The sequence below is a fragment of the Amphibalanus amphitrite genome, unplaced genomic scaffold, assembly GCF_019059575.1.
Source record: "Amphibalanus amphitrite isolate SeventyFive unplaced genomic scaffold, NRLGWU_Aamphi_draft 000798F_arrow, whole genome shotgun sequence".
Classification (NCBI taxonomy): domain Eukaryota; kingdom Metazoa; phylum Arthropoda; class Thecostraca; order Balanomorpha; family Balanidae; genus Amphibalanus; species Amphibalanus amphitrite.
Genome location: NW_024882292.1, coordinates 302,766 through 314,493, shown reverse-complemented (window position 1 = coordinate 314,493; position 11,728 = coordinate 302,766). Strand labels below are relative to the sequence as shown.

Sequence of the window (11,728 nt, the reverse complement as noted above, 5' to 3'; positions counted from 1 at the left end):
TGACATGCTTATTTATTTGCGGGGAACGTTAGACCGGATAGCTTGGTAAAGCGAAACCAAAGAAATTCGCAGCGCGGAGGAGTACCACTTCTGAACAGATTTACCGGAGGCCTGGTGACCACGTGTGCTGCCCGAGACGTTATACCGTTTTGTATCTGATTTGCATCTGATTTGCTTCCCCGCTCCACACCTAAATCAAATCACCTGAACCACATCAAGATAAGGGAATAGTTAATTAGAAAAAATGAAAACACTAAAGGCATAGTCACTCACATAAAGCTTTTTAAAAATATCTAACACAGATTGAAAGTCTATGTAGAGCCCTCTGCAAACTGCGTGGTAGATATAAGGTAGGTATTCTTTTTTCGACAAAACCGAGAATAACGCGAATACTATGCTATCGGTCACTCGGAAATGATAACAGCAAGACGCTCGAGACTCCGCACTTTAGATTGGCAAAATCATCGTATTCATTTTCCATCCAGTTTGGCAACAAAACTCAAAAGTTTATATCTGCCCCCAAAACAAACTTTTGCATTTTGTCGCCTCACACGGCGTACCTACGCAGTTGTCAAGTGATAGACCCAATCGAAGGAGTGGAGCATTGCGCATCTATTTGCAGTGAGTTCCGACTGAGTGATAGCATAACCTTTGAGTTATTATCGGTTTTGTCGAAAAAAGAATACCTACCACGCAGTCTGCTGAGGGCTGTACACGCATTCCACCTTTTGCTTCAGCTTAGAGCTCAGTGCATGCTCAAAGTTATGCTACATTAAAATTATGTTGGATGTGTTACGTCAATTCTTCGAACCGTTTCGCCATGATCTAATGCGATGAAATTGGCACTGTTCAATCTGTGAAGTCGCTCTGGGGCCGTGTGGGACCTGTGCCAGTGGCACTGACTAACCCCACGCAGCAGCAGCGTAACACGATGGCCCTCTTACCAGACGGGCGGCCACGGTCAAACAAACCGTAACAGAGATAGCAATGTGCATAGAACGACAAACATCGGCTGGCGAGCGCGTACCAGTTCTCGGTGGTCAGCCAGTCAGTTACCACCAGTTTCGTCAAGCCCAGTTATTCACGACCACAGGGTCACTCTCGGTTGCTCGGTAACATTCGTCGTCCGCGGTGCGAGGCGGTCTCGTATGAATCACTGGCGTTGGTAGACGATATACTGCACCGCATAACACTACTGTGCTGCGGCACAGCCTACCCATTCGAAAATGGACGGGCGGAGGAATAACGCCGCAAAAACGGCTCAAGTCTATTTCCGCTCGCGAGAGCTGCACTCACAATTCACATCAGATTAGTAGATATTTGGGTGCCATCATAGCTAAATATAGGTACAAATGTTGTAGCTGGCTAAGCACCTTGCTAAAGCACTTCGTATCGCTAATAAGTTACCGAATTCCGAATTAGGAACAATGGCCACTCATACATATATTCAGTCATATTAAAATAATTAGAAGATGAATTGTTGACTGCTCAGTACCTAACTCATCTTAAATTGGCAATCGGAATTATTTTATGGCCTTATATAAATCATGCACTATGGATTCGTTCGAACAAAGAGCCATATTTCCCATTTTAAATTCCTGAAGAAGTGCCGAGTTCGCCCGTTGCTAGGAGCTCATTTTGCTCGACAGCAAGAAGAATCGCTGCTGTCTATCGCGTGCGGCTTGCTACTTCTGTGTTGGCCCATGCCAGTCAACTCTGCCCCCCCCACAGTGGCAGCACTCCACAGTGAGGGCATCAACATGATATTGTCCAGGCCAAATCAGCGATGCCCATGCATGGTTAAACGCTGCAAGGATGCCCTCCACCAATCCACCGATGATTCGATCCATCTTCAATTCACCCTCCCCGTTCACCCCAGCCCCGGTATCGAGCCCGCGCCTCCCACGCCGCGGCCCGCTGTCTGTTACGGTGCACCAGCGCGCCCGGCTCACGACCACCATCGTCGCTAGTCGATACTCACGGCCGACAACAGCGGCGCCGACTCGGCCCGCCCGGCCCGCTCTGACGGACGGGTCGACGGTCCCCGGGGCGATTCACCCCCCCCCCCCTCCGGCGCCACCGGCCGCTCCCGATCGGTGGGCGCATGCGTCGTCGGCCGACGGGCGGTCTGTGTCGGCCGACCGGCTGCAGCGCCGACACATGGTCGGTGCCGACGCGCGGCGGAGAGACGACGCACGGTCGATCTGCGGCCCCGGGGCTCTGTGACGCGCTAAGAGTGTGCCCCGCGGCGGTGTGTGTCTGTGCAGTGGGATGACCGTTCGGCAGGCGGAGCTCTCTCGTGAGCCGGAGCGCCGCGGTGCCATGCGCTCGCCGGCAGCGTGGTAGCCGGCGCGGCGGCCCAGTCGTGGGACGCCCGGCAGCGATCGATCGAGCGATCACGGTAAGGACAGAGTGGCGGCGTGCGGGCCGACCAGCGTGCTGGACAGGCGCCATGGGGCCTGCCGGCGAGTGCCGCGGGACGCGCGGTCTCGCTGTGGGTCGCGGATGCACTCGGCGCGTGCAGAGGTCCTGGCGATTGGTCTCGCTCGGATAGTTTCTCATGTCGAGGGGAGGGGCGATTTTCCGCACGGTTTAGTGTGCCGTCACGCCACATAATTCGTTGATAGCATGACCATCATGAAGCCAGCCAGACAGAAAGACGCGTCAGATTGACGGGTCTGAAATCTGACGTACCTATGGCAAAGGAAATCAATAGGTATCACAGTGTTCCTTTTACGTGTCGTTACACCTCCGTTCAAAGAAAACCGTATTACCTAAATGTGATTACGAATACCGCGGCTGCTGTGGCTCGGGTTTGTATATATATATATATATATATATATATATATATATATATATATATATATATATATATATATATATATAGGTAGGTAGTAGGCGAGACCCGGGAGGTATGGGCTCCCTGGAGGTATGGGCCATCGCAGTTTTGAAGAAGTGTTGCGTATTTTTACACATTTGACGGCGTTAAAGGGACCCTCCCACCTTAACATTAGTTTTGAGTTGAGATAGCCAAGTTTGCGGCCAGGCTCAGAAACCACCATTTATCCTGGTCGCGACCCCCGCAGCTTTATGGTGTTCAAGAAATTTCTTCCCTTTACTTGCAGGGTGGGACCAGCGTGGTCCCTATCTCTTAACCATTACGGGAATCTGATGACGTCATCAGGCTTTCGAACGTCCGTTAAATGTTTGACTAAAACGTTTTGTAGCACGCGGTGGTATATGCTGCTTTGCGCGCAACAAATGCCGCACTTTCAAATAAAGTCGCTAGGAACAGCGGAGATCCCAAAAAGTAAACAAAAGTAAAAGTCTAATATCTTGAAAACCGGTGAATATTTTTCGATGAAATTTGGTAGATATTCGTTTTTGCTCTTTCTGAACCGAGCGACATCACTTTCATGCCAATTCATTAACTTTTTTGAAGGTGGGAGGGTCCCTTTAACTGCTAGCAGCCATTCCATTATACAACCCACGTGATTTTTAAAATCTTCCTTAGTCTTCTTTGGCAATGAGCGGTGATGAAGCGTTTTTGCCCTCTTCGAGTAAAATACGGTACATACAGAAAATTCGTGATAAATTTGAACCAGGCTCGCTTTATGATGTCAGACCATCGCTAACATTTAGTTTAAAGCATGCAAATTAAGACTGTATAGACAATTTTAAGCTTTCTTGCAAGATTATGAGCTGAGATGCTACGCTCATTCTGGCGTCCTAACCGGGAGGTTCGGGCCACCCACCCCGTTGATCCTAAAGAAATAAAAAAGATGCTTTCATTGAATGTCCCCGTCAACAAGTTTTATTTTTGTCGCGCATGGTCGAAAATTTAACTTCAAATTTCATTCAAACAGAAAAATATTATTGATTTTATTTCATGGTGCATGATTGACTTTACCAAAATACATATGGGCCCAAGTGACCTCCATGAAGTAGGTAAGCTGTTGCCCGCTTATGCCGTTCCTATAGGCTCAAAGAGAGATCAAGGTAGAAACCAGCTACGAGTATTATTCTCATTGTCGAGAAAAGAATATGAAACATGGCACCGGCCCATACCTCCCGAGGCATGGCCCATGCCTCCCGGTGTATTTTGATGGATCGAAAAAGCACATGATTTCTTGAAAGTTATCTCGAGACAAAATGGTTGCTCTCAGATGCCTAATATCAGGCACACGTTGCAGGCGAAAGTCAATTTCACGTACACACAGTGAAAACCGGGTCTAGCCACTGCCCACTGGAAGAAAAATGCCTTTTCAAAAAACCGGCCCATACCTCCCGGGTCTCCCCTACTAGTGTACATATATACTTTTCGAAGTGAAAGCCAAGGACAGTGGCGCGGGAACCGGGGGGGCTAGAGGGGGCTGAGCCCCCCCCCCCAGCTTTTTGGCTGGGGGGGGGGCTCGTAATGTATTTGAGCCCCCCCCCAGCTGGAGGAATCGAAATCGGAAATCTACCAACATAATTTCATAGATTCATACATAGGCGTGGGAACCGGGGGAGGGGGCAGTGGGGGAAGCTTGCCCCCACAACTCTGCGGCCGTGGGGGCGGTGCCCCACAACGTTTCATGAGGCCAGGAACCGTTGGGCAGCTTGTCCTCCCCAAATTAGGGGTTGTGGGTCACAAAGGAAGAAAGCATGTAAGTGAAAAATCCACCTATTTCACTGGCTCGGCAACTCATTTGGCAGATTAAAACCTTTACTCCAGGTTGCCAAAACGGTAGTTTCTTCACTCAGCTGAGACGGAATACCTCACTTTTTGAAAATATTTTCGTTTTTTTTTTTGTTGTTGAAAAGGCCAAGGTCTGAAAAATAAGTGGCCTAAAACCGGTGAGAAAACTAGATTTGGGGGTACCCTAGGTTGATTTCTATTATGGTTCAGCCCCCCCAGTCTGGAAGAAGTTCCCGCGCCACTGGCCAAGGAAAATGACGAATGTCACAACTGGTTCCATTTTTTCCTCAAATAGAAAGTAGGTATACTTGAATAATAGGTAAATACTATAAGCGCCAACGATTGCCGCCTCTCCATCTCTTTTTGACTCTTCGTTCACGAGGAGGACGGATCTGGAAAGTTCCCACTTTGGCTGAATTTCATGATTGAGAAACGTTCAACACATTTTTGTAGCCTGGATATAAGTCGTTTTCAGGGAAAAATATGTTCTGCAACAGTGTATAATATCATTAAAGTACACACCTGATGGTCGCATCGTGAGGTAGACTGGCGATTGATGGATGGAAACCATCTTCTACACATTTCCACATTCTACACCCTTTGCATAGGTAAGTATATGTAGTTTCGTACGTCTAGTATTTCAAGATAATTCACCCCGCATGCACAATGCACATAGTTATTACATAAGTCATTCCCTTACCCGTTCAAAATGTTTGTGTCTGAGAAATCCTAGATATTTTATGCAATGCATTTCCCATTCGTCAGATTCTTTATATCCACGGGCAAGAGAAGCTCACGCGCGCACGGCGCAGTGCATAATCCGCTCAGAGCCGACACCTACATCACAGCCCCATTACATCTGCGGCATTTACTGCCGGCCAACGCCCTGAACGAGTGCGTCAGCGCGCCCGCTCCAGCCCGTTTGGCACATCTGCCCTGTTTACGAGCACCGTCAACGCCCGCAACGCCGCTAGAACAATGGACCAAGAACGTTGAACTCACTTTTACTCAGATTAACCGGGATGGATAAATTTACTCAGTGTCGCACAAAGACCATGAATGAGCGCTTCAGCCGTTTATCATAGTTATGGCCCTGTGATGAAAGAAAGGAAGAAAAATGCTTTTAAAGGGAATGGGCATGTAGAAATACATAGTATAGAAGCAAATAAACCGTTAAACGATGCTAAATGGTACGACGCAGCTTATCTGTGTGGGACTAATTAGGACGACATCCGACAACAATTAGACGAAAAACGGCTGATGCACTTCGATCCTAAAAGTGGTTAACTTATCATGATAACACGAGCCAAGTATGGAAGCGTTTGTAAGGTCTATAAGAACACACTCAGATTATAAATCTCCTTATTGTAGGGCTATAAGTGTTCTTGCGTGTCAGCAATCGGCTGTGTCGAATTACGTGCGGCGCGTCACGTGCCACGAGTGCTGCATCGCGTGAGCCGCCCAATCTCTCCCCACAGATTCGCGTGCTGCCATGTCTGAGTCGGCGTCGGACGCCGGCGCGCCTGACGCGGCGGCGGCGGGGGCGGCGGCGGAGGCGGAGACCACGCCGCCGCGCCGGCCCTGCTGTCGGTGTCACACCACCAGCCTCTGGTCGGTCTGGTACGGCGCGGCCGTGCTCGCCGGCACCTGCTACCTCGTCTACCAGGCCGGCACGCGCTTCCTCACGTGCACGCGGCTGGCGTGGCGCGGCGGTGAGCGGCCCTTCTGGGAGCTGAACTCGTACATGGCGCTGGTGGGCGGCGCCGTGGTGCTGCTCCCCTTCCTGCTGGCCGCCAGCTGCTTCCGCATGGGTAACCTGGCCAACGACGGCGTCCGGCTGGGCGCGCACGTGACGGCGTGCTCGCGCGACACGAGCGGCGCCGTGTGGGCCGACACGTGGCTGCGGCGCGCCTGGGTGCACGGCGGGCCCACGGCCGCCTTCCTGCACCTGGTCACGGCCATGTTCCTGCTGCTGCCGCGACTCATCCTGGAGGCCAAACTGATCGACGCCGGCTATTTGGACTCAGGTGAGAGATGAACGGTGATAAAGAACTGACAGTTGTTGCGGAAAGTAATAATGTGAATATGTCGTTAGTAGTGTACCATTAAAAAGTAGGTTTCGGATTTAGGTGGTCATTACAAGATATTTTGGAATCATCCTTATCAGCACAACATTAAGCCTTTCGTTCTCTCTGCTTGCCTAATGCCTCCCTTATTCTCAGCAGTCAGCACATCCAACTCTAGGGCAGAATGTAATGCTTGAGAAACGTCACGGGTGCGGTCGCAAACAATGGAAACGTTTACGGAATCAATGCGCAGAAAAAAAACCGTTCGGTGGATAGAACTTAAATACTGAGTAAGGTTTCCTAATCTTTTAATCCACTTCCCTCGCCTACCTATGCTTAAATGCCCCTGGGACAGACGGCAGTACGTAAGCCATCCGCCGCCGCACTCGGTTAGTGGCATTTGTTCGGCACCGGAAGGTAGACTAGCCCGCAATACAAGCACGCATTGCGGCACAGCATGCATTCAGTTACCAGCTCTCGGCGTTCAGCCAACACGAACGCTCGTTAGGCTCGTGAGCCGTAAGCCCACGGGATCACTTCTTGAAATTCATTGGTTGGGCTCTCATGGTCAACTTAAGGATGCCAAAGTCATTCTTGCTCTGCAGTGCTGTATGAATGTTAAAATGCTCTTCAGTTATTGGTAGGGATCGGGACTAACCTGACCAGGTTTGTAAAAACGATACCAGTGCGTAAGCCCTGCCTGACAAGGCCTTACGGGTACCGAAGGTGGAAGGTGTTAATTGTCACACATGAGAAACTTAATTGGCGTTTCCATTCCCTGTTCAATGTGTTCGGTCCATCCATTGCTCAGTATTTACTTGGTATGTAACTACCTGGAGGCTGGAGCATCGGATTTCCAGCTATGAGAGCCCGAATTCGAGTCGTTCCAGCGCTCGATACATCCGACTCCTGACGAGTGACGGGCATGGTCGGCGCTCGGTGGAAACAATCACTGCCTGTTGATGTCAGTGAGTGGTACGGATCCGGGATCAGGCAAGCACACATGATCATGGGCTCCGCCACGGTTTTGGGATTGGGGGGGGGTCCGACCCAAAACATAAAACCTCGCTGGCGGATCCATGGTGGGCATAATAGGCGAATTCACCCCCCCCCCCCTGCAGCTCCCGAAATCGATGAAAAATTTCCGTTTTATCTAGAGTTCAAAGAAAACTTAATAATTTTATCGGGAGAATTTTGCTTCAATCCGAAAAACCAAGGTTCAATTTGCACAAGGAATCGAAAACCGAGAAGCGGAGCCCATTGACACCGACATGGTGGCCTCTCAAATCAACGTTCTTGAGGAATGGAGGCCGCTGTTTCGCGCTCCAAGGGCGGTGTTAGCCATCAGACAGCGCATTAGGCTCTCAGTGACTTGCATGGGCTTAGGAATTCAGGGACCTTCATAGGCGCTCAAATATTTATGTAGGCTCTTAGGCCAGAGTCGGGTCCTCCAAGGCCGTAGTTAAAGGAAAGCGCAGGGCTTTGGGAGTCGTAAGGATTTGAAAACCCTGCCCTCATATAGCAGTATGGGGTCCTTAAAGACTGACACTCAGTCTCTGTGATCAGGGTGTGACCTACCTTGACCTGAAAATGGATATCAAAATGCTGCCCTTGAATCAAAGGTCAGGTTATGGGGATCCTGTAAGAGTTGTGACTTGTAGATGTCCTATCTCTACCAACCAACCTGCATTCAGAACCCTGTGCAGATTATTGCAGATTACCTCAGAACGGTGTGAGGCTGCTTAGACTAGTATGGTGCTCGAATGACCGGCTTGGACCCCCCCCCCCCCCAACACTATCGGCTGACCTCACATGGAAAGAGGATTCTCAGATCGATTAGAAGTTCTTTTTTGGGGGCGGGTATTCATATGTTTAGGAGGTGTCTTGCAAGCTGGACCACTCTCACGAAATTATAGCCCAATTCTAGCATGCTTAGCTAATCCTAGCAATCTTTAACGCATGCATAGTAATAACAAAATGGTAGAATAAACTCACGTAGGTAGGTACATAAAGGTCGGCGAGTGTTGAGCAATTCGTGTGTCACAACATTTTAAGGGTTCCCTACATTTCTAGATCCTAAATCCCTTAGCTTTGCGACTGTCAACACGTTCTAAATTATTCAACACATTCTGTGAATGATTTAGTCATTCTTAGGTACGCGAAAACAAGCTGATAGGTATTCGGAATATGGGGGGGGGGGTACTGTACCCCAGGTAAATTATTGGGGGGGGGGCTCCGGACCCCCGCGTACCCCCCTGTGGCGGAGCCCCTGCACATGATTTTTGAATGGGGGTGGCACGACCTGCAAACTGGGCCCCCATGCCGAAGAGTCCTAGGCCCCACGCCAACTGAGGGCCCTTTGAGGCCTTTTGAGGGTCGTCGTAATTTTACCTCTATCACCTCCCCTCTCTGACTGCGCTACTGGGCATGGCATGGACTCATATGGGCCTGCTGGGGTCCGAGATGTCTTTTTATTTAGAAGATGTCTCCCGGTCTTTTTATCATTATTTCGGCTCATTTTTAGACGGTCTTTAACGTTTTACAGATTAGGGGCCCATTTAAGGATCATTGAGGCGGTCTAGCTTAGACAGCCTTTAATGCCCCCCCTTCCCACCCCCAGTTCCAATGGGAGGGGCACGGGCCCGTGTGCCCCCCCCCCCCCCCTGTGTGCGCCCTTGGACTACGGATCATGTTAGGTTATGCGGACAAACTTAAGTCCGCTAATTCAAACGATGAATGTTGGAATTCATTCATCGGTCCATAATCCGCGTATTCAACACATTGGTACTAAATTGAAAAAAAAAATCATCAATAGCGGCCCGGCCCGGCCCGGCCCGGGCTAGGCAACGTATTGGGAGTCTGAGTCATGATAAGCTTTACCTAGGTGACAAATCTCTAAATATAAGTCATTTGATTCATTGTAACACCACATCATCCTAATCAGTGATGTAATTTTCCTAAAATGATTGTGGGTGCCCAGCTGTAGGGGCGCCAGGCCGTTTTGGGGCGCAATGGATATTCTTAATGTGGGAGCCTAAATTACACCGAATTTGATAACATTGCTAGCCGAAGGGCGCTTTAAGTGACATGTCTGACTATGTAAATACCTACACGGTTAAAAGAGTTAAGTGACCGGAAGGCGTTAAAAAATGTAGAGGGGCGCCATCCAGTAGGAGGGGCGCCAGACGGTTATGAAGGCGCCGTGAGACCATGAAAAGGGCGCCATTCTCTTAGAAGGGCGCCGAGTAATTGAATTGAAAACGCTACGTGGTCCAAGGGCGCTGGAGGCCAGAAGGGCGCGGCAGAGTCAGTAATGCTAAGTTGGTTGGGACGTATAGGGGCGCCAGACGGTGACGAGCGCGCCGTGAGACCATGGAAAGGGCGTCATTCTCCTAGAAGGGCGCCACACAGTCGAGGGATGCTCGGTGGACAGAGACATAAGGGCGCGAGACGGTCAGGAGGGCGCCGTTGAGAATGGCGCGGTGCTGTCAAAAGGGCGCCATTCTCCCAGAAGGGCGCCGAGTGATTATAAACGCTAGATTATCCAGGAACGCCAGACGGTCAGGAGGACGCCGCTAGAGCATGCGAAGGGCGCCGTGCTCTTGAAAGGACGCTTTTAGCTTTGTAAAAGACTTGTGAGTGCATTTTCATCATTGTGGGGGCATAATTCAGGATTGTGGGTGCATCTGCCCCCACAAACAGATATAAAATTACACCCCTGATCCTAATCAAACACGAATTCGCGTTAACCCTCACCGACCCTTCTGTTTCAGATCGAGTCTGGTCGGGCACTCTGGACCACCTGCTGGGCGCGGGCAGTCAACCCACGCTAGTCTTCACTCCGACCGATAACAGGTCGTTCGTAGCACCACCTTCATCCTCATCGTCCCCAACGGCGGCGGCGTGGGCGTCCGTGTCGGCGCCGGCGGACGCGGCCGACTCGCGCCGGGCGGCCGGCGAGATCGCGCGCCAGTTCGGCCCGGCCAGCGCGCCCGGCGGCGAGCTCGTCAACTACGCCTGCGCACTGCTCGTCTTCGGCCTGCAGTACGCCAGCTGCTTCTGGAGCGGCAACAAGTGCTTCGGCCTGCTGTTCTCGGCGCACAACGTGGTCACGGCGGCGGTGAGCCTGGCCGCCTGGGAGGGGTTCGCCGTGCTGTACCGGCTGCACGCGGTGGGCTCGGGTGAGCTGAGCGGCGCGCGGCGCCACCTGCTGCTCGACAAACCGACCACGGCGGCGCTCTACCTGCTGACGGCGGCGCTGCTGCTGGCCTCCACGTCCGTACTCTATCTGTACGGTTACCACAAGTACCGACTGTACCTGGTGCGCCAGCGACAGCGCTACGAGCTGGAGGTGCCCGCCCGCCGGCCGGCGCTCGGGTACGCGTCCCACTGCGCGGCGCTGCTGCTGCTGGCCGCCGCCGCCGGCTGCCAGGGGCCGCTGGTGCACGACCTGGCGCTGGTGACGCGCGCCGGCCGCGGCAGCGCCGCGCTGGTCTGCTGCGCCGCGCTGGTGCTCCACCTGCTGCTTTGGGTGCTGCTGTGGCTGCTGCTCTCCGTCAAACACCGCTGGACGTTCAAGCTGCGCGTGGTGCTGGGCCGCGCCCACCTGCGCTCCGCCGAGCAGATCAAGCTGGTGCACGAGGTGGAGGTGTGCCAGCGGCGCGCGGCCGCCGACCGGGCCGACGGCCAGCCGGCGCCGCTGCTGGTGGTCAGCGCTGGCCGCGTGGCCGCCGTGGCAGACCCGGCCGTGCGGCACAACATCAGCGAGCTGGTGCGCGGCCACGTGCAGGGCCGCCGCCAGCGCTGGGAGCAGGAGGAGGTGTACTGGCACAAGCCGAGCCTGCCGAGGCCGCAGCCGTCTCCGGAGTCGGAGGTGGCCGGCTGGAGCAGCCAGCGCCGGCCGCAGCCCGCCGCCGAGAGCAAACACAAACGGTGAGTCGGCGCAACCACAGGGAACTGACAAAGAGTAGGTGACTGTAGG

The 11,728-nt window shown here is 52.3% G+C and overlaps 1 protein-coding gene across 1 annotated transcript; it reads left to right on the top strand.

Annotated features, from left to right (window-relative positions):
- Nucleotides 1-6,353: 6,353 nt before the first annotated feature.
- LOC122366347 (protein tincar-like) lies at nucleotides 6,354-11,683 on the top strand. The gene is made up of 2 exons (XM_043338525.1): nucleotides 6,354-6,708; nucleotides 10,521-11,683. Exons 1-2 carry the CDS (start codon nucleotides 6,426-6,428, stop codon nucleotides 11,681-11,683), a joined length of 1,446 nt encoding a protein of 481 aa, XP_043194460.1. The 5' UTR covers nucleotides 6,354-6,425.
- The last annotated feature ends 45 nt before the right edge of the window (nucleotides 11,684-11,728 follow it).